The sequence below is a fragment of the Dama dama genome, chromosome 9 (genome assembly GCF_033118175.1).
Source record: "Dama dama isolate Ldn47 chromosome 9, ASM3311817v1, whole genome shotgun sequence".
In the NCBI taxonomy this organism is placed as follows: domain Eukaryota; kingdom Metazoa; phylum Chordata; class Mammalia; order Artiodactyla; family Cervidae; genus Dama; species Dama dama.
The window spans coordinates 59,720,661-59,744,452 of record NC_083689.1 but is presented as its reverse complement, the minus strand read 5'-3'; the positions used below and the strand labels follow the sequence as shown (position 1 = coordinate 59,744,452).

Below are 23,792 nucleotides of genomic sequence, written 5' to 3'. Positions count from 1 at the left end.
TTATACTCAAAATCATATTGACAGTGTCACCGGAAGAGGAATTTAAAAATGCAATTCAACCTGCAACTTACTAGGCTAGTGTTTTCCAAACTGCAATTCTGAAAGCAAAATAGTGGGTCCTGACAAGAATAGAAAAAAATATCAGGTGCATATAAAGTTGTAAGGGTAAGCACTGTCTGGTAAACTTTTTGTTTGGCATGTGTGTACATATACATTGGGTTGCAGTGCACAATGTTTTCCACTCTTGAATTGCTATGATTCAGTTACTGCTCTAAGGCCCACTAAATCTTGCCTTCTGGAGCCCCCTACAGGCTTTAAATGTTAAAATCTTGAGTTTTACAGTAAAAAAATATAGTAAGCCTTTTGATGGAGGGCGTTCAGGACCTAGAACTTGATTGTTACACAGGAACAGTCGCTTATACAGATGTATCAGCAGCCTTTGCTCTAAGAACTGAAACTAACCATGTGCGCAGCCTCAACCTTGAAATTATACCATCCTCAAAAAACCACGTTAATTTGGAAAGGTCAACCTTAGCCTTTGTTTAATTTAAAATTAAGAGAAATATAACAGTATCTCACAAAAGAAGCTGTTTGGGGGCAAACTAAGAAGTGAAACAATCATGAGGACTTTAGTCTTGTTAAGAAGAGATTCACTTTTATGAGGTTTTCTCAAAGCAGTGTTGAAAACTCAAATCAACAGACACGCAGCCAGGCAACTAAAAGGTTTATTCCCATAATCCTACTCCCCAAAAAAGGTTTGAGTAAAGAGCAAAAATTCTGAACAATCAAGTACTAACCATTACCCCAACTCAACTGTTAAAAGAACTAAGGGGTCACATATCAAAGTAATAGAACTCTATGAAGTGATAAGAAAACTGAAGTGCTGTAGGTAATACAAGTTTCCATTGAGAACCAACTAATAGCCTCTTAGGCTAGGGCATTCTTCCCTTGCTCCACTTTCATAAAAGGAAAAATATAAATACAAAGAAAAAGTAACAATGTTTATCATGCTTCCTGACTACCACAACCCAAAATAAAAATTTGAAAAAAAAAAAAAAATCTGTTTGCAGAAGCCTAAGAGGAGACTAAAACCACAAATATCCTGCAAACAATCATCAAATACTATTCTGACCTTAATTTCACCTGTATCAAGTCACCTATCTCAAGAGTGTTTGGGATGGTTTAGTAAACCTAAGGTTGATTACAGAACCAGGTAAGAGGCTAAATAAATGGTAGATGATCCTGTAGAAAGGAGATCACTTGGCAGTAAATCAATTTAGCATAAATGAGGGTGATTCATAACACATCAATTAGAAGCAGTTTTTTTTTTTTTTTAAATCAATGTTGGTTGGCTCCTCAAATAGATCTTTGAGACTGAAAGTGATACAAAAATGGACAGGTCTGACTTGCAAAATTTTGGTTCGTCTAAAGCAAACCTGGCGCATCTTAAAATGATCCCATAGGCTGACATACACACTCATGTCTTATGTTTATTGGAACATAACTAGACCCAGCCTAGATACTACAATGGGGTTTGCAATTCAAAATGTATCCTTGGCTTTAGAATAATTTACATTGAAATTAGTAAAAACTTCACATAAAGCCAGTAATTTGTTTAATAAGAGCTCCATTTTAGTAAAATGTTTGACTTGTTACTATTAAACAAATATAGTTATGTTCAGAATTATGCTTGCCCTCCCCCAAAAGCCTCAGACTAATGTTTACTATGAACATATATTGGATAAATTATAATCTATTCAAAACAAATGGTAACACAGCTTATTTGCTACTTAATTCATAAAATATGGATAAAAGTTTATTTGAAAAGAAGGAAAATGAAATTTACTCCCATTCTTTAGTACTTTCCTGTATAAACTGAGATTTGAAGAACGACTCTTCTTGGACAATGAATAAACATTTGGAGGGAACTGTGTACAAAAAGCAGTTTTTAAAACAAGAAATGGGAGTCCAAGCAATATACTTCCTTTTCCCATCACCACCCAGTCCTCTTGATTAAGATCACTCCTTCTGTTGCTATTCTCTCTAAATAGCCATCACAATTACTATCGTTATCTTTAGTTCATCTCTTCAAGGTGTTCTTTCCTCTCTATTGTGCTTAAGGGAAATATCCTTCCTACTGTTTGCTGGCATCTTGAATATCCTCAAGATAATACTAAAATAACTGCTTTTATAAAATAGTTTGTGCTTTTATCTGTTATACAAAGACCCATTCATGAACAGAGAAATATGTTATCAAGTTTACTTGTAACACTTTAATGCCCTTCCCTTTTGTTTCCAAGACCACTCTACCTATCAAAGGAGGTATTCTACTGAACATTTAATAGCCAGTGATTTTGGTACCCAAATTCAGATTGAGTGACGTTCTCCCATGTACATGAACTCAACATAAAACACACATTCATATCTATCACTCATTCATTCTCACTCAAGCAAGCACACACACATTTTCTTTCTTTCCAGAACAAGCCAGAATTACAGCTCTTTTGGTGATTGTTATAATTTTTGGAATGGTTCATAAATTTTGCAAATTCTTTGAAATTTGTAACTTTTATCTTTTTTTCTTTCTTTTTTTCCAATTGTGAACCATTCCATATTGCATCTTTATTGCAAAAGTCAACATGCTTCTTAGAAATTCAGATTGTAATTGATAAAACAAACATTACATATATGAATTTAAATGTATAAACAGTTAGAAATTCAACAATATCTCCTATTATACTATTACACAAGTTCACAATTTTGTAAAAACTATAATACAGGCATACTATACATCAAGAGGAACCACTATTCCTTTTCACATGATTTTTTTCTTTTTTTTTTTTTTAAATAATGATCCATACCACGGACCTTTCTTTTTCCACCCTAACAAGACGTTTTCCAATTTATCACCTTAGCTAGTGACAATGTTTTCTCAATGTTACAACATGAAGAAACTGAGGGAAATCCTACATTCCCCGGGGTTACCTTTTTAAGCCTGGGCAGTAAGCCACTAGTAAAACCAAGCTGACTGAGCCAGGTTGGTGGTTGTTATTGTTCAATAGCTACTTAGAAAGATGTCATACACATTCAAAAGAACAGAATTTGCCTCAGATGGGATGTGTTATTTCTGTAAGTGAAGATGCCAAGAAAACAAGTCATCTTTACTCGCTTTTAAGAGAAATTCTAATGGTTTGGGATCTCAGCCCTAAAGGAAAAAATTCATACATTCAACTAGTTTACGCTAACCTTAACTTAAATTTTCCAATATTTAATGCATATTTTGAGTTATTTTTGAGAGTCAAACATTAGAAATGACATTTTGAAAGTGTTTTGGTCCTATTTAAGGTGTATCATAAATTACATTTTAAAGGGCCTAAAAACTTACTGGAAAAACTGTCTATTTATTCTTCACTTTAACATCCTTCTCTTTCACCCCTTCTCCCCCAAGAACTAAAATATCAAACAAATCCTTAACTCTCTCCGTACTGAGAGTGTAATAAGATGTCAATTTTAGGTTAAAAAAAAATCATATGAAAAGGAATCTCATTCTGCTGAACTGTCAGTCTACTGAAAATTTTCTTACAGCTCCATTAATTTACTGTAATTTTCAGTTTCCAAATACAAAAATACAACAATTCTTATTGAAATCTATACGCTGGTAGTTTTAGTACACAAAAAAAACCAAACAAATTATTTACAAAATTATACAGTTTAAGAAAAAACTTTGTACAAAAAATATATAAATCCTTTGTTCCCTCTATCACGTTTAAACTGTCAGGACTCAAAATATTCACCACAATGAATCTTTCAAAATATATACCAACTGAGCCACAGACATCAAGAAAATTTCATTAGAGATGATGGAGGAAAAAGGAGCAAGATTGCTTATTCTAGGTACCCCATTGTGATGTTTTCCTTCTCCTATAAGCTTTGTGTTATCAGAAATATAGTAATAACCTAGAAAGAGGAAGTCCTTATCATTATGAAGGGAGACTTACATGAAAACTTAAAAATGATCCTGGTTTGACACATCATTCCAGGAAAATATACAGAAGAGGAAAGATAATCAGAATGTGGGACTTAACTTCTTAGAGCCAAAAAAAATCTAGAGTCCTGATGGTTTTAAGTCTCTTAGTGAATAGTTTCTGCTGTGAGAAACAAGTCTTTACCTCAGGAAACAAAATCCTTGACATGGTGATCACCAAGAACCTTCTGAAGCCAACAGGAGGTTTCAAATTTTCACACCACACATATTATAAAAACATAGATGTGTATATCCTTGAAAAAGTGATATCCTATTTACATTAATCATGTTATTTCCCCAGGGGTCAATACAGTGTAGTGTTGCTCCTCTGCTTTTCCATCTAACATTCAGAACACAAGGACAGAAATTTACAGATATATTTTACTTAACAGATACTCTACTCTATACAGTGTACAGTAAAAATGCACACAGTGAAGGAAACTGTCTACTGAAAGATGCATATGTTCATGGATAGCAACAAGCTACAAAATTATGAAAATATAAGGTCATCTGATCAAAGTCAAGTTATGACTCCCATTTATTACTAGCATACCCATCCCCCTTCCCCATCCCACCCCCAACCTACCCCCAGTCACCTTACCATCATGGTTTAAATTTAGGAAAAGCATTTCAGACACTTTAAAACCCTTTTGCATAACTATTAACTGAAGTGAAGCTTAAAAAAAAAAAAGCTGGTGACTCTCCCCACAAATCCTTCCATCATTCTCATCAAAATATCACTTATTTATCAAGGTGCTGGTTTAAACTTTTTATTGGGGACTGACTTTTGGTGGCCCCGAAGAATCACTTATCTCAGTAATGGGTAAGTCAGGCTATTAATAAAAAGGAAGGAGAAAGAAAATGGGGATGAGAAAGAGGCAACAGATAAAAGCCTTTTATAGTCTGAAAACATGAAAAGAAAAAAAAAACCACAACTGAACCAATGCTTGATAATTTCAAAGCAAACTAAAACTCAGTAGCAGAAGTTCAGAAGAGTTAATGTGATGACAGAATGGAAATACCACAGAGCCTGCCTAGCACTGAAGAACAGATATGATTAACACTAAAATAGTACTCACTGCTGCATATTAAATCCCCCCAAAATTTAGATTAAATATAAGTTGGGCTCCGCCTCAATAAAAAAAATTAAATTTACATTTCTTCCAAGACAACTCTTGAAAGCCAAAGGGTATTTTAATTACAAGTATCTCCTACTGTCTGACGACCCATCCATAATAGCTGAGAGTTAAGAGATTCCAGGCGATTTGACATTTAATGAAATTTTATCAGCAGATTATAATCCAAAATAAAATTTCTGAACACCCTGTCATTTACATCATAATCCAACACCAATAGCAACAAAAACAGGTGGTGTGGAAAATAAGGCTCTAGAGATTATCCGTGTCATTCCTGTGGATCTTCACAACTGTGTAAAAGTCACTAGGCCTTTGGTGCTTTAATATCATGAACAGTTATGAGATGTATTTAAATAGCAAACTTGCTGTCCTTACACCTACTGTGTCGAAAAGAAAAATTAAAAAAAAAATTTTTTTTTGGCTCATTGACTTCTTTAAATAATTTTAAAAAGTTGTTCTTCTAAACAATATTCCTAAAAATTATACAAGTCGCATCAGATTTCATCTTCGCCATGAACGAGACTCATATTCATCTTCGTCTTCATCGTCGTCATCATGCAAAAACAAATCTGAGGTTTCTGTTTCCTGAAAAAAAGAGGGTAAAATCCACTCAGTGGCACAAGAAAGCTAAGTAGAGTACTTTTTAGGCCAAAGAACAGACAGACTAGTATACAATGCCCAGACTGGATTTACAAGTGGAAAATTCAGAGTATCTTTAGTAAGTAGTCATTCAGTGTGTCTGACTCTTTGCGACCCCATGGATGGTAGCCCGCCAGGCTCCTCTGTCCATGGGATTTTCCAGGCAAGAGTTCTAGAGTGGGTTGCCATTTCCTTCTCCAGGGGATCTTCCCAACCCAGGGATTGAACCTGGGTCTTCAGCATTGCAGGCAGACGCTTTACCGTCTGAGCCACCAGGGAAGCCCAAGTATCTTTAGGGTCAAGAAAAACTAAAAATGTTAAAAATATATACATATATATATTTGTCTTCCTTGCTAATTTTTTTAGTTTAATAGGAAACTTCCATTCTAATATCAGGAAAATTAAAAAACATATGTTTAGTGAGGGGTGGTATCTATGAAACATGTTTTTGATTAATTTTATTCTATTATATTAAAAGTGAGAAAAATAAATAACCCCTGAACTTCTGAATTTTTCCTCTAAAAGCCAATTATTTGTGAGGGAAGAATGTAATAACTTCCCTATGACACTGACATTCCAAATCTACCATAAAAATCTAAAATCTTATAAACATTACAAAGTATCTAAAAACATTCCCAAAATACAAGATTTTTCTGTTCTGTTTTTTAACAAGGGAAAAGTTTCTGCTTTTGCAAAATTTTCTGCTTTAGGTAAAATTACCCATTTGGTCAGGAAAACTCTTGATCAGCCATAAATGCTTGCTATCTTTTAAAACCAAAATTACAGTGAATGAGGAATAACTTGCAAGCAATGCTCCCTAAAGTGTCTACTTTGATAAACTAACTAGAAATATAGGCATAAAAAAGCAATATTAGTCCCCATTGTTTTAAGAAGTTGATTAATACTTATATTAAGTCCATGGTTTTGCTATTCTTTCCTCTTACTTCTTTACACTCTCACTTCAATGAATTATACATAGAAAATAAGAAACTCAAATCTATTACTTATGGAACTTGAATAAATGAAAACTAAAACAACCAGATAAAATTGAATTGTTCCCTTAATCCACATCTTTATTTACCAAAATAAAAATGTCCAGAGCCCCAATAAAGCCGAAATAAATGCAAATTTTAAAAAAAAGAATAGTCTCTCCTAAAACAGAAAATAATCCCCAAAAGAGCTTTTTCATTTCTGCACCTGTCCTGATTCTTTAATAAGCTTCTAGACTAGTGTTAATCACATGCATGAAAAAACTCATTATGCATTTTAAAATTTATATTATTTAAAGTCAAGAAAAGCATATAACTGGAAAACAATCTAATTCAACTCCGTTATTTTCAGTTGTTAAATTTACCTCCTCCTTGACTTCTTCTTCTTCAGTCTCAGTGGATACAGAAGGCACCTTGGCCTTGTGCCATGATATTTGTAGCCGACGGTCTTTGAATTTCGACCCTTGGTTTGCAGGCTAAAATAGATTTTAGAACACAAAAGTTTGTACTCACATTTACTAATGATTTCTTCAAATTGTGTGCTATTAAAAGTTTAATGATTATTTGAAGGAAAAAAAAATCTGTTAAAATGGATCTACAAATAATCTCCAATGAGAGCTAGAAAAGTGATATTCTTTTTAATTAGAAAAACATGTCTGGCTTTCCCAGGATAATCCATGATTAATGCTGATGCCACATAAATTTTAAAATTTGTCTTGGTTTGGAAGATAAATTATACACAGTCCTTCTACTTAGAAAAATCATAATGAGAACAACAAATACTGCCTTACTATGATTATGACCTTTCACGTTGATAATTACAAATTTAGAGTAAAATCTTACAAATGTAAGTAATTTAAAAATCATCTATTCATCTCATGACATCCCTTCTATTCCAATCTATATCTGATGAAACTATTCCCACTTCCTTTCGTGAAATGCTATATGACGACAAACACTCCACGGCACATCTATGCATCCTACAAATGTTAAACGCTATCCTGTGGTTTTGTTTTTGTTTGCTTCTTTCTGCGAGTGTGCTCAGTTGTGTCCAACTCTGCGTCTCATGGACTGTAGCCGGCCAGGCTTCTCTGTCCATGGAATTTTCCCGGCAAGAATACTGGAGTAGGGGATCTTCCTGACCAGGGATCAAACCCAGATCTCCTGTGTCTCCTGCACTGGTAGGCAGATTCTTTACCACTGAGCCACCTGGGAAATCAAACACTATACTACCTACCTCACGGTAAAATTACTCAATTTCAAATGTATTTCTTGTTACTACCATCTAAACATTCCCCCCCCACCACCAAATTTCAGTAAGAGAAAACAAAAAACTCGTGGGACATATTAAAATGAATATCAGAATTACTCATTTCAATATGTCCCACAAATCAAAATGTTTACATTTATCATCTTTTCAAAATTAGGCAGTTACTAAGCAAGTAGATATTAAAAGTTCTTATCACTAGGAAAAAATTTTTTCTCATGTGAGGTGACAATGTGGATGCTAATTAATTTTAGTAATCATATGTGTATAGCAAACCATTAAGTTGTACATCTGAAAATAATAGTGTTATATGTCAATTATATCTTAATAAATCTTGAAAAAAAGGCAACTTGTGTAATTTGTTGATTTGTTGTTGTTATTGTTCAGTCACTAAGTTGTGTCTGACTCTTTTGCAACTTCATGGACTGCAGACTGCCAGTCTCCACTGTCCATGGAATGGAGTGGGTTTCCATTTCTGTTTCCAGAATAATCCAGATCTTCCCAACCCAGGGATTGAACCTGCGTCTCCTGCACTGGCAGGCAGGCGAATTCTTTACCACCACACCACCAGGGAAGCTCCTAATTTGTGTAATAGACATCCTTCACTCTATCCTTTAACATATAATATGACCAATTATAGAGACTTTATCAGTATTCTGTTCATTCCTATATTATTTAAATTCTTTCCAGTTTTACTGAAGAATAACTGACAAAACTGTAAAATATTTAAAGTGTACAATGTGATGATTTGAAACACTGGGAAAAGATACCCTTCCTCCTTCGATCAACACATCCATATCTCACATATTTAGCCTTTAGGGAGGGGGTTGAAGAAGGGGGCTAGAACATTTAAGTTCTTATCTCTTAGCAAATTTCAATTATATAATACAATCTAATCAACTGTGGTCACCATTAAGTTCTTACTTTGTTATTTTAATTTTTAAAGATAGATGTGTTACTTTTACTAGCAAGAAAAAGCAATATAAAAATTTTAATCTGTATTAACTAGGTTGCTTTCCAAAAAACGCAGTAGTTCTATCCTCCAGAAGGAATTTTAAGGCATTAAATGTATTATATATCTATTAATATTTTGAAGAAAAAGGAGAAATCTAATTTGCATGTAGCCAGGAACTAAGAATATAAAACTCCCACTACCTAACTTGCAACAAATAAGATTAATAAATAGATGTATTTTAACATTAAGTTCAAGTCAGGAACTCGCACACAACACTGACGGGAACCTAAACTAACTAAACTAAACTAACCTAACTGAGTTTACTCAACAGTTCCATCTACATCAACAGAAATGCATACATATATTAAAAGACATCTAAAATAATGTTCACTGCAACACTGTTCATAAAAATGAAATGGAAATAATCCAAATACCTATCAATAGGAGAATGGAAAAGTAAATTGTGGTATATTTATACAACTGAAAATTATACAGAAATAAAAATAGTAAACTACTGTTACATGTAATAATATGAATAAATCTCAGAAATATAATGTTAAGAAAAAAACCAAATAGATACACTTCAAAATAGCTTCACTAAAACCCATCAACCATCTTTACATTCAGATACAGCTGCTCAATGAGCTTTTCACAATCATTAAGGACAGTAAAAGGATACTGAAAACATACATTTTACTTTAGCCCTTGTGAGATATGAAATACCTCAAAGAAGAGCTGCCCTGTAAGTTTGTCAAATCTATTCTCAATAACGTCTCAGGCATATATTTCTGTATTTTTTTTCCCCAAAGAAAGCATACAATACTGTCCAAGTACCTGTTACCAGAGTTTTTTCTAGCACTTAAGATTGTCTGATAGCACCCTGTCAAAACAAAAAACAAACTACAAAACACCATCAAAACGAACAATAGTGTCTTGTTCTTTAAGTTGGCTCATGTGCCTTGGCTTTCTTTGCTCCTTCCCCAAATATCTGGACATATCCCATAATGCAGAGGGTGTTATACTTCAGACTTAAAAAAAAGTATGTATGTAAAAGTTGGTTATTATAAATACTCTGTTATAATGACTCTACTTATGAGAAAGGCAGAGAGCCAATTGAGCGTGACTTCTGGGTTAAAACTTAAACATTTACATATACATCTCCAGTAATCCTCAGGATACAGCAAAGTGGCTTCCTACCCCACAAGGTAACCTCCTTTTTTAACGAAAACTTTCTGCAGAGCCAAATTTATGAAAATTCTGATTTATATTATCTAATGTCACCTCAGCAGAGCTGGCCATGGATCTAAACGCCCAACTATTTGGCAAGGAGATTCAAATGTTATATAATCAACACTGAAAGACAAAAATCAACATTAACCTGGGCTCCAGAAGAGCACACGTACAGTGCTCCTCCACATGTTACCTTCTTTACTCCTAAAAGAAGTCTCTTAAAGACAATCTTCCACTTTACAAAAAAAAAATAACGGTCAGACTAGTGAAAGAACTGGCTCAAGAGTAAACAGGCTACAGCCAAGATGGCTCTCAAATCTGGACATTTTATAACAAGCTAGCGTTCTCCAATGGCCAGGGCAAAGCAGGGTTAATGGGCATCAAACTAATAAAACAATAGTGTGAAGTCTTGCTGTGTAAGATTTCCTTCACCATCTTTAGGGCTGAAAATGCTTTCTCTCAAAAAAGTTGTCTGAGGAATAGGGATTTTGGATGTTAACAGTAAACTGTGTATTATCACCTTGGTCCTGCCACTTATTAACTGTATGATCTTGATTGACTTTTTTAAGCTTCACTTTTCCCATCTTTACACATGGGATTTTACATGTATTTTATACAGTTATTTAGGATTACATGAGATCATGCATGAAAATGCTCTAGCACAAATAACACTCAGAAAATATTTACTGAATGAATTAATGAATGGTTACAAAGAGAATATATGCAAAATAACAGAAACATTTATCTGTGGCAAACATTTATTTAAATGTTTGTCTAAAAGTAAGTGGTCATCACTGTGTACAGAATATAACTAAGCATGACACTTCTCCTAACAAATTTTTCCTTTGGATTTCATCTCCATCCCAGACTATTTTCACTTATTGGTACCTGGTAAACCATGTAAACACCTGGTAAAAGATGTAATAAACCCTAAAGCAAAAATCAAATATACCTTTGGAACAACTTTTGTCACTACAAATGCATTTATGTGAAATATTACGGAATATAGCATGAGCTACTTTTTGACCTTCAAATATATTAACAGGAATGTGTTAATATCCATGATTTTACAACTTAATTTTCTAACCTATAAAACATTTGACATTTATACAGAAGGCAGCAAGGAAATGCTGAATACAATGAATTTATAGTTAGCACTTACTACTTTATAAAAACTTACTGAAAAATGCTGAAGTAAGTCATCTTTCTCCTCCTCCATGAAGCCCCCAACTGTGAGTGCTTTGGGGCGGTGGTCCACCACCATGTGATTTAGTGAACCCCTTCCTCTCCCTCCACGGCCTCGGCCTCTCCCTCGACCTTGAGAGGACATGGTCTTTCCTCGACCCACAGGTAAAATACCTAATCGTGCAGCCTGAATAACAAAAGGCAGAATATAATATACACTGTCAGACTAAACCTTGGAAAAGAGAGGGATATTATTTTTTGAGATGTTAACTGTAATAGGTAACTCTTCTTAATCTCACCTCAACCTGTAACTGATTGAGTTTTTTCCGTAACTCTGTTGTGTCTTCTCCTGAGGATAGCCTCTTATGAAGGTCCAGTTCAGTATCTAATAGTTCTTTTTGGGCCTGTGGAAAAATTAAGAGTAAAAATGTATTTTTTAGACAACTTACAAAATCTTGTTCAGAATATTACTCTTTTAGAATGACACAGATCTCTTCTGGGTAAATGTGAAAGCATGAAATCTCTTCTGGGTGTTTTAAGGAAAGTAACTTGACAGATATAATACTGAAAACATGTAGAGTATAATGTTATCAGTAATAACAATAAAAAGTATTACTGTTTAATAAGCAAGTAGTATTACAATATGCTTAAGATGGCCTAAAAATCAGACACTGAAAACAGTCATCTGAGATAAGGGAGCTGAGAATGATTATCACATAATAAAATGTCATAATTGAAACACAATGGTACAGAATAAATTATATTGTAAAAATTCACTAACAACAGTTATAATAATTGCTTTCAGATCTGAACCCTGTAACTATTGCCACTCTTTTTCTTTTTTAAAGGAACAAATGATCAGTCTTTAGCTGGTGTGACTCTTGAGAGATTTTCTTCCCCCATATTCTCTTAAATTTCTATAATTAAATGTTCTTTCCATAATTGGGGAAGCTTCAATTAAAAATAACATTTTTATTACATATTTTAAAAGCTTTTGATCATAAGTTAATATTTTAAACAAAATTTTATTGGATTATATAGTTGACAATGTTATGCGAAAAACAATCCTAAAGAAACACATTCTTTTACTAACAGAAAACCACAATTTCAAATGTAATATAATACTGTATATAAAAGTTTACATTCTATATATCTGACAAATTTATTCCTAGTTCTCAAGTGAAGTGAACTTGCTCAGTCGTGTCCAACTTTTTTCGACCCCATGGACTGTAGCCTACTAGGCTCCTCAGTCCATGGAATTTTCTAGGCAAGAGTACTAGAGTGGAAAAAAAAAAAAGACAGTACTAGAGTGGGTTGCCACTTCCTTCTCCAGGGGATCTTCCCGACCCAGGGATTGAACCCAGATCTCCCACATTGCAGGCAGATGCTCTGCCATCTGAGCCACCAGGGAAGCCCTCTAGTTCTCAAAGGGCTGCAGATTTATCTAAAATCCTACTACAGAGCTGTAGAACAATGATAGAACCTCAGTGTAAAAGCAAGCATTCTCCTACGGTAAGGAAACAAATAGAAGTTAACAAAATTAGACTTAAATAGATATAGAACTTTTGACTATTGTTTTCAATAAAAAGCCATATTTTTACCCATACTAAAGTCAATGCTATCTTCTGACTATTAAAAGAGATGGCTGTATTACAATGTATCGAAGAATTACGGAAAGAACTGAAAAGAGGAAATGTCTCTTTCCTTGTCATTACTCTAGCAGTTACATCTTCAGCATGAAGAACAAAAAAATTTCAGTTAAAAAAATACATATTTGTTCAAACTGGGTAGTATCATTTCTTTCAAAGGGAGTACATAGCATTTACAGAAATATTAAAAAAAATTGTTGCTAGTGTCTCACACTAGTCACTTAAGGGTTCCACTGTACTTTCAAAGTGCCAAGCACACCACAAATGTTCAATTAGCCTATGCTGAAAGAAAAATGCAAACAATTACCTCTGTTTTTGTCTTTATTTTAGATGGTGTGGAGACTGCAGAAGATGTTTTTAACTCATCTTTCAATTGTGAGATCTTTTCTCCAAGCTCTTTCAAAGTCTTCATTATATTTGCTCTCTCTTCTGGTTTCATGTTTTTGTTTTTTTCTAACTTGGATATTAACATCTATAAAATAAACAACAAAAAAAGTAAAACTATGCTTAGTAAATTCTAATACAAATAACCTTGAAAATTTTGGGGGGAATATCTTTGGAAAATCCATTCTGTACATCAATTCCAGCAAGCAAATAATGAATGTTTGTCTTACCTTTTGGCATTCTATTTGTTTTTCTAACATTTCTTGCCTCTTTTTCCTCATATCTTGTTGTAGCTTCATTGCTTCCTGCACAAACAGGTTAAGTTTCTCATTACTAATTTTTTCCTTACAAATTTGCCAGTGATACATAAGGCTCTGTATCTCAACTCGTCTCCCCTGAGTCAATCCTTATACAAGACAGCTCTTCCTCCTAATCAAAAAATAGCTGACCAGATATGAAATCTTTAAATCTATTTTCCCAACACTTCCAATATAAAAGTTTACATTTATAATTGTACTTTAACATTTAAAATACTGAACACAAATTAGCTATATCTATGAGGTTTATTCACTTAAAAGACCTGAATGCATATATAAAGGAAAACAAGAGCTGTTTTCACCTCCCCATGTAAAAAGTCAAATCCTTATTTTTGAAGTTTAAAGTCTAAAAATGTGAGATGCAGCTCTAGGTTAGAAATGATAGCAAAATCTATATGGAAAATGTCACCTCTGACCCTTCTGTTAATTAAATCTCTAATTATACTTAGGTAATATATATAAACATCTATGTTATTTGAAAAACTATGTGAGTTTAAATCTAAGATGATAATTATTGTTATACTTCATGTGAAACAATATCTAGTGTACAAAGAGAAAATAATGTAACAAAAATATCCGTTTCTCACCCTTTTCTCTCCCTTGCAGGAAAAAAAGGAAATAAAAAGTCAACTCACTCAGTGTCTTTAATTTTTACATAGAAAAAAAAAAAATATTTCCTTGTGCTTGATGTAGCTACTAACACAACTAACTGCAAAACATTTTTCAAGTATACAGTGTATCAAGTAGCAGTTAAATAAACATTATGATGTAGTAGTTCCATACCAACATTGAATTGTTCAAGTTATTAATACAATTACTTAAGAATTCAATAGATCTTTTCTTTTTGAAGAGAAGAAGAATCAAGATTGTCACCTGTTTCTTTTTAAGAACTTCTTGGACATCATGAGATTTTGATCCTGAACAAAGTTTTGAAGGTGTCTTTAAGTTTGAGGAGCTATAAATCATTTTTGGATGGCCTGGAGTTGAAAATATCTACAAAACACAAATATGATTAAATCTTAGCAATGCCTTAAAGTAATTTTTTAAAAAGACTGCATAAATTTTTTAAAGGAGTAAAGTTTTGGCTATTTTTACACTTTTTTTATTTTTACATTTAAAAACTCTCCATTTATAAAACAAGTTCTTTATATATAAACTCAATTAACATTCAAATACAAAAACTTTTTAGCAATAATGTTGCATTCCTGAATATAAAGAAATTTTTCTTTTCTTTATATATTTTTTTTAATTGGGAGAAAAAGAACAACTTCTCGACATCTAGGAGCCAGACTGCCACTCACAGTTGGGCCTCAGTGTCCCCTTGTTAAACATGAACAATTTCATAGTATATTAACTTCAGACAAGGCCACTCTTGTGGATCTTGGTGGATCAAGACAAAAATAAAATCATTGCATGACTAAACACAAAAAAACCTGTAAATACTACCCAAACCATAAAATGACTAAACTCTACCCTGGCTAATATGAATGACTACAGCTTCTTTACCAAATACAGCTTTGGCCTAATTCTGGTCTTCCCTCCTTCTAGGTAAACTTATTAGGCAATCTGATCATACCATTACTCCTCTTTCTTTTAACCTTCCCCCAAATTACCTAACACAGCCAATCCTAAAATAAGCCCTTGCTAACACCCTCTAAATGACGTGTTCCATGGTTTCACTGTGTATACTTCCTCAATGAATAATAAACTCAACTTGCTCAACTAAAGATGTGTTTGTGGAGGTCTTTGGTGGGGGTGGGGTGGCTAATGTCACTAAGCTATCTTCCACAAGTGTCAAATAAAAATCCATGTTTCTAATAATTGCAAACCCTCCTAAGAAGTAAGGTACTTTGCAAATGTTACAACCAACCATAAGACAAGTAGCCAGCTCACAGATCTAATGCTGCAAGCAAAATGGTGTCCGTCTTTACTCTGCTCCTTTTGCTATTTAGATTCCTTTACAAACAGATGACTCCAGATAATCTTCCCCTCTTAAAGGCATAGCAGAGCAACATACTATACTACAATCTCTCTGGTCAAGATTTCCCTAACATACTCCACTCTTATGTTTTAAATTAACTTTGAAGATATCATATAAGGGACACAGAAAAATGTGTATAATACTAAGAAATTATAAATACTTAGATATAATACTAAGAAATTTGTGGAAAATTCAGTCATGTAATATATACAAATATAAAACTTCTCTCGATCAAACAACACTTAATTGCCCTAAAAATTAAACCACTTTAAATACACAGGAAACTGAAATACTGTAGAAATCTGCACATATGATGTTCATGGTGTTATAATTATTTATCAAAATAAAAATACCAATAGCTATAATTTACTGAGCACTTAATATATTCTTTTGTGTTTTACCAACACAAAATTTTTTAATCCCCATAGCAACTAAGTTTATTAAAACGGAAACCAATGCTTGTCAATTATCTAACACAGCTATTAAGAGTCAGCACTGTGTGACTTCAAAAACTGTGATTGTTTTTCCATTTTTTAGTATCGGTGATTTTTTAAAAAATAAACAGAAGTACAAAGTTACATATGTATATAAAATGATACATCCATCACCAAGCAGCAATGATCAATTTACATTATTTTATGTAAAATAACATTGTTATATTTAAATTCCCACCTGTATCCTCATAACAAACACCACATATTATTTTATCTGTGGGTTTTTTTTTTTTTATTTTGGCTTCACCATGAGGTACGTGGGATCTTAGTTGGAGGGGGTCAAACTCATGCCCCCTGCATTTGACGCATGGAGTCTTAACCACTGAACTGCCAGGGAAGTCCTTGTGAGTATTTCAGTTTTACCTCTAAAAGATAAGGACTCTTTCCTTTTTTACATAAAACCACAATACAACCATCACATTTAAATGGTAACAATTCCTTAAAATCATTAAATATTTACAACTCCAGATTACAATATAATTTTCAAAACATTTTCCCATATTTGAATTAGGATGTACTACTTTGGCCACCTCATGTGAAGAGTTGACTCACTGGAAAAGACCCTGATGCTGGGAGGGATTGGGGGCAGGAGGAGAAAGGGACGACAAGAGGATGAGATGGCTGAATGGCATCACCGACTTGATGGGCATGAGTTTGAGTAAACTCTGAGAGCTGGTGATGGACAGGGAGGCCTGGCGTGCTACGATTCATGCGGTCGCAAAGAGTCAGACACGACTGAGCGACTGAACTGAACTGAACTGAAAGTCCATATAGTATAATTGGTTATATTTCTTTAAAGTCTCCTCTAATTCTGTTTCCCTCTCCACAGCTTTCCTTTAATAAAGAAAAACATTTATTTGGCTCTGCTGGGTCTTAGTTGCAGCACGTGGAATCTAGTTCTTTAATCTGGGATCAAACCTGGGCCCCCTGCACTGGAAGTGTGAAGTCTTAGCCACCGGACCACCAGGGAAGTCCCTCCATATCACTGTAAATCACTTGTTGAAGAGACCAGGTCACTCGTCCTGTTGTATTCACCACAGGATTCTATGGTATCCTTTAACATGTTTCTCTGACCTCTGAATTTCCTTTAAATTGGTGAAGAGTTCTAGAGTCTTCATGACATTTTTTCACTCTTTGAAAGGATGCTAGTAATCTTTAACAAATTCTTTGCTTTCTGGTTTGACAAAATATTCCAGGGCTCATCTGGAACACTGTCAGCCCCAGATTTGGGAACAGACATTTCTTCAAGGATCCCTGGTTCCTTTTGATGCTGGGGACAGGAGTGTCAGGGTCATTACCATCAGGCTGGGTTAGTGTTTCTAGACCTTTTTAGTGGACAGAATTGAGAAATGTTTCGGAGGTTTTTAAAGTTGTCTAGTTTCGTCTATCCCTGCCAAGATTTAAATTACCAAGATATCACCAAGATTTAAATTACATGGGTTACTTTTTTTTTTCCTATTATAAACAAATACTTACATGTGTTCACTGCCCCTGCTTTCTAACAGTGGCTGACTACATTTTTTGTTCCATTTTATTTCTTTTACTTAATGTATCCTGATGATCACCTCATGGTATATATAAAGATACTCCTCATTCCTCTGCAAAGTTACACATATGCTATAGGGTGGATGTACTACATTTTTAGTAACCTATCGCCTACCAATTGATATTTGGACTGTTTCCAGTCTTTCACTATTGAAAAGAGTCTATGTTTCCTGGTCTTGCTCATACTTCTTTCCATAGTTTGACAAGTACATCTTTGGCATAGATTCTTAGAGGATTACTGGTTTAGAGTAAATGTTTACATAATTTTACAGCATAATTCACAGACAATGCCAAATTTCAAGGGGATTGTACCATTTAGCATCTCTGTCAGCATATAAATTTCAGATCCTTGTAGAAATTACCCTGGTTTGTTAGGTATTTAAAAAAAATTTTTTTTCCATCAGGCTATCCAGTCATCCCAATACCATTCATCAAAAGCCCATACATTCCCCGCTGATCTCAGATAATGTGTTAGCATACAATATATCCCTATGCTTAAGTCTATAAATCTCAGTCTCAGATTTTGTTTTAGTGCTCTCTCATGTGCCAGTATCAAATTGTTTGAGTTGTACAGACTTCACAGTGTTTTTAATATCTAGGAGAGCTATCCCCACTTGTTCTTTTTCAGTTTTCCTAGCTCTCTTGGGAAAAAACAATCACCATTCTAGAGAGCAGTCATATAGATATATTTTCAAAAGCAAAAGAAACTAGTTAAAAATATGTTTCAAAATTTGACTTTTAAATTGATTATGACTGAATCCCTTTCGTGATGTTAATTAAGCAAGACAAATGATTAAAGAAATGGATTAATAAAGACATCTATTAATAAATGGCTAAAATTCTCAATTCCCACTTAGCTTTGAATAGGAAAAAAAAATTTAATTAGCAAATTTCTGGCTGAATTATTGAAATTTAGGCAAGTTGACCAGCCATATTTATGATTAGCTGTCACAACTATCTTGACTGAGGAACTAAGACATTACAAATCTGGGTGATAATCAATTTGTTAATTTCTTTGTGTCACTGAACAACTCCAACTCTAAATATATTTAAAGATTCACAGAAATATATATACCTGGCAATCATCTCCAGCACCACCTGACTGATTCAACAAGTGCGCTGCATCACTCTGGTTACCACTGGCATGCCCAAGACGATGTTTCACAGGAACCTTATTAAGAACATATGCCCCTGATGTCTGCGGTTTGCTCATCATCTGCATATACAAAATAAATACATTTGTGGCAGAAGTTTTTTAAATGCCTAGGAATGATACAAATTTAGGACAGTGATTACCCTGGGGAGGAAGACACGGGAATGTGAAGGTAGAGTGTTTCTATTATTTATAAGGTTTTTTAAGTGAAGAGGTAGACATACAAATGACTGCTACTATCCATATTCTTTTGGATGTCTGAAATATATCACAACATAATGCAAATATATGTGTATGTACTCACAAATAAAATTAGTAATTTTTCAATGATCCCCTCAGTATGTAATGCTGAAAGACTTATGGGTTTTGATAGTTTAATATGAGTAACTGTGATAGGACTACCCTAAAAACATAACATAATCTCAGACTGCATTAACAGCATGGGGTCTAATGGATCTCAGAGATGACTGTATCAGTTTTAAACACCATTTAGCCAACACCTAGGGAAAGCCTTTACCTTAAGGACCTAACATGAAATAGGACAGAGACAAAAGAAATGCAAACTTAACTGCAAATAAACAGGATGGTGAATGGAGCTAATACTAGGTCCTGTTAAGGAACATGCTTCTTATTCTATCTGAGTATATTTAATTCAAACAAAAGAATGCCTAGGACATTATCAACATCACCAATATCTGAAGAGTTCTACTGCAGGGTGATTTGCTCTTTCCTTCGTTCATCTATTCATTCAAATATGTTTAGAGCACTATGTGCCACGCCTTGTTTTAGGCACCAGGGATAGAACAAATAAAGCAGACAAAATCCCAGTCTCCTGGGCTCCCATTTCAGTTTTAAAAGAAACATAATATTTCTATATGAGAAAAACTAGGACAAGATGGTGGGTTTAAGAGTGACTGATTCTAACACAAAACAAAGAAGTTGTTCTAGATTCAGAGTTGTTCAGTGGTGGATGGTTATCATAACTGAGTGTTGAGAAGAAGGTATTTCTTAAACGTGAAGATTTATGGGCCTTGTATCTAGAGACTGACTCTGTAGATCTGAGAAGGTAAAATTAAAAAATGTACATCCAGGTAAGTGATTCTAGCACAGTGCTTCTCAAACTTCAAGGTACCTAAAAATCACATGGACAGCCTATTAAAACAGATTACTGAGTCCTACCCATTCAGTAAGTTGAGGTGAAGCCCAAAATTACATGTCTAATAAGCTCCAAGGAGATCAGATGTTGCTGGCCTACAAACCAAAATGACTGCTCTGATGTAGAAGACGAAAGACAACAAACTGAGAAACGATGATCTAGAGGAGAGGCCTGAGGGGCCTTCAACCCCCTGAGAAGCAGCAGGTTACCTTCTGAATCCCGCCATGTGCCGACGAGGGCGGAGACTGGGCCGCCAGCACCTGCTGCTGGTGGAGGTGCTGCGGCAGGTGGTGGTGCTGCGGCGACAGGTGGCTGAGGGTCTGCTGCTGCAGGAGCAGCTGCGCCGGGGACTGCAGTGCTGGCTGCTCGTTGTTCTCCCTGTGCCACAGGACTCGGATGAACCGGTTGTTCAGAACTGCTTCAGTGCTGGAAATGGCTTTTCTGGCCTCTTCATTAGTAAGGTATTGAATGAGGGCTGCTTCTGGATCTCCCTTAAAAGCAACCTATAAGAAAAAACAATAGCAACAACAAAACACAGAAATGAATGATTATAGGCAAGTAAATAAATAAATTATTGATAAAGAATTCAAAAGCAGAAAACAGCCTGCTGAAATCCATTGTGAAGTCTATGTAAATAAAGATAGTTATCTCTTATAAGGTAACATATGTATTTCAACGTTATACATGAAAGAATACTAGATTATTTAATAAATAATCCTAGTGATGTTACATAACCACTTGGGAAAAGATATAAGAATTCCTTCCTGATACCTTACATCCAAATAAACTCCAGAGACAGAAAATGTTTTACAATAAACAAAACAACCCACAAAAACCCAGGGAGAAGAAGTGAACATCTGTATACTCTGAAGGTCTGGAAAGCCTTTTTACAACACATCTATAAATGCAGGACCATAAAGACAAAACAGCAGATTTGATCAAATAAAATCTTAAACCACTGTCAGTCCAAACAAGTGACGAACAAAACAAATGACAAAATGAAAAAGAAATTTAATATATATGACAAGCAAAGGTTTGGAAAAGCCTTATAATGCCTTCATTTTAAAAAATGAAGAGGGAGGTGGGAGGGGGGATCGGGATGGGGAATACATGTAAATTCATGGCTGATTCATATCAACATATGGCAAAAACCACTACAATATTGTAAAGTAATTAGCCTCCAACTAATAAAAATAAATGGAAAAAAAAAAAAAGAGCAAAGACAGTGGATAGGTAAATGCAAAAGTATTGCAAATGGTATATATCAATTAGAGTCTACCTAGGAATAAAAACAAAGCAAATTCAATTAAGTACAATTTTTCACTTATGAAACTGGTCTAAAAATTTTTAATGGATCTGTATTATAGTTTTGATGAGGCTTCATAAATTGCATTTGGGAGTATCAATTTGGCTGTTCAAATAAAAAGTTTTAAAATTTCCTTAATTTCAGCAATGTGTCATAAAAAATAAAAATAAAAACATTTATCCAAAAGGAGCCTTACCATAGCATTGTTTCTATTAAAAAAAAACAACAATGTAAATCTCCCCAGAGAATAGTGCTTATATAAATTATGGCTTACTGCTATGGACTGAATTATGTCCTCACTAAACTCATACACTGAAGCCCTAACCCCCAGTGAGACTACATCTGGACACAGGGCTTTTAGGAGGTAAATAAAGTTAAATGAGATCAAAGGGAAAGGACCCTAATCAGATAGGACATACAGCAAGAAGGTGCCATCTGCAAGTCAGGATCCATATAGGCTAGTACCTTGGGTTCCAGGCTATGGTATTTGTTATAGCCACCCAAGCAGACTAATATACTCATCTACATTAAGCTACCTACTTTTTCTAAATGCCATAAAGAATAATGACCTAGGAACAATTTAAGAGAAAAAAGGGAGCTAGAGATAGGTAAATTATATTTTGATTTGATGGCAACACTAAGTAAACTGACTGAAATACCAATTTAAACAGATCTTCTAATATATTACCCTCAGTTACAGCATAACACTCAACTGCCAAGTTGGTAAATTCAAAAAATTAGCAAGCACATAGCAAAATATAAAAGCTATGATTTACCTGATGTTAAACTTTAGTATATAAAATTCTCATAATTAGAACCAAGCTTAATCAATTAATATTTCACAAAAGCCAGTTCAGTAGACAAAAATACAATCTTAGAAACTACCAAAAATCTCACTACCTAGTTAGAATACTAAAGCAGGTAAAAAAAGTCATTTGTCCAGACATAAAACTATGAACAAAGATATAATAACCAGCCCAATGTCTTTCAGGAAGAGGTTCAGAAAGAAACCAAATGAATTCAGAGGACAAATTCAGCACAATTTCAACGTCAAGTTGGGCATACAAATACATGGTGGGATTTAAAACATATAGCAGAGATGATCAAACTAATCACTGATTTGTTTAAGCAAAAGTGAGATGTTTCCAAAGATACATTATGGTCCAATGTTAAGAATCTGCCTGCCAATGCAGGGAACACGAGTTCGATTCCTGGTTCAGTAAGATCCCATGCGCCACAGAGGAACTATCCCCATGCGCCATAACTACTAAGGGCACTACTAAGCATAACTACTAAGCCCCAACTACTGAAGCCCATGTATCAAGAGCCTGTGCTTCACAACGAGAGCAGCCTGCACACCGCAACAGAGAGACCTGCAGCAGCAAGAGAGAGCCCCACACAGCAGTGAAGACCCAGTGCAGCCAAAAATAAATAAATCTTTAAAAAACACATCATATACATGGATTCTGTCACCAACATAGCCACACCTACCTGGATATTAACAATAGTTCCAAATTTGCTGAAGTGTTCATTGAGCTTGGTAATGTTGTTCAATTCCTGAGGGATTTTCTTGACTTCTAATTTGGTGTTTGTATACTGATTCTTTCTCAAGAATCCTGGTTTACTCTGATTGTTATTCCCTTGTCTGAAAGGAATATTAACAGATCTTAGTTAATTCTCTTACATTATGCCCTAGGCAAGAGATAATCAGCAAAGAATGTAAGTTTATATTTATTCAAGTGTCTTCTTTAAGCACTTAACATCCTTCAGATATTAGTAGGTAACTTTCACATTATCCTTATTACATAAGAGCAGAACAGGTGCAAAGAAAGACTGATATCTCAATAATTATAAAACTGGGCTAGGCCTAGAAATTATTAATATCTGTTATGAATATTCTGTTGACTTTTTAACATATAAGACATACTAATGATGCCTCTGGGAACCTTAGCTTTGATACACATAGATTGAAAATTAATAATTAATGACAACTCTTAATTTTACAAATTTACTAATGCAAGCAAAAAGCCAAAAACATCAATTAGATGTTACTAATAAGCAAATTCTCTTACTTTCCCAACCAAGGTTTCTTTGTGAGTGGCCCTTCCAAGCCACTCATAGCTCTTTTCCGGCTATCAGGTTCAAGAACTACTCGGGTTATGTTACTATTAATTGAAACAGGAACCGGTGGTTCAGTCTGGATGACGATGTTAGCAGCTGTTGAAAACAAAAATTAACATTACTGGCAATGCATTATATTTGGGGAATTTCAAATGATTAAAATATTTAGTCCAAAAGTTAAAAATCACTGTGAATAGTACCTAATACTACCACTTCCTTTTCAGAAATGTTTAACAGTAAGAATAAATTATCAATTGACTC

At 34.3% G+C, this 23,792-nt stretch overlaps 1 protein-coding gene and 1 non-coding gene across 5 annotated transcripts in view; both read right to left on the bottom strand.

Moving 5' to 3' along the window:
* Positions 1-2,505: 2,505 nt before the first annotated feature.
* Positions 2,506-23,792, bottom strand: part of RBM27 (RNA binding motif protein 27) — a 57,832-nt gene continuing 36,545 nt past the window's right edge. For all 4 annotated transcript variants that reach the window (XM_061151641.1, XM_061151643.1, XM_061151642.1 and 1 more), the window contains 11 exons: positions 23,483-23,627; positions 22,902-23,055; positions 20,314-20,607; positions 18,871-19,011; positions 14,649-14,768; positions 13,689-13,763; positions 13,382-13,546; positions 11,725-11,829; positions 11,421-11,612; positions 7,154-7,264; positions 2,506-5,745 (listed from right to left, as the gene is read on the bottom strand). In XM_061151641.1, coding sequence (XP_061007624.1) covers positions 5,662-5,745; positions 7,154-7,264; positions 11,421-11,612; positions 11,725-11,829; positions 13,382-13,546; positions 13,689-13,763; positions 14,649-14,768; positions 18,871-19,011; positions 20,314-20,607; positions 22,902-23,055; positions 23,483-23,627 — 1,586 coding nt within the window. In that variant the 3' untranslated portion in view covers positions 2,506-5,661. The remainder of the gene's footprint in view (positions 5,746-7,153; positions 7,265-11,420; positions 11,613-11,724; positions 11,830-13,381; positions 13,547-13,688; positions 13,764-14,648; positions 14,769-18,870; positions 19,012-20,313; positions 20,608-22,901; positions 23,056-23,482; positions 23,628-23,792) is intronic.
* On the bottom strand, positions 6,007-6,078 carry TRNAC-GCA (transfer RNA cysteine (anticodon GCA)). Its single transcript has one exon. It is a non-coding gene; the product is annotated as a tRNA-Cys (tRNA).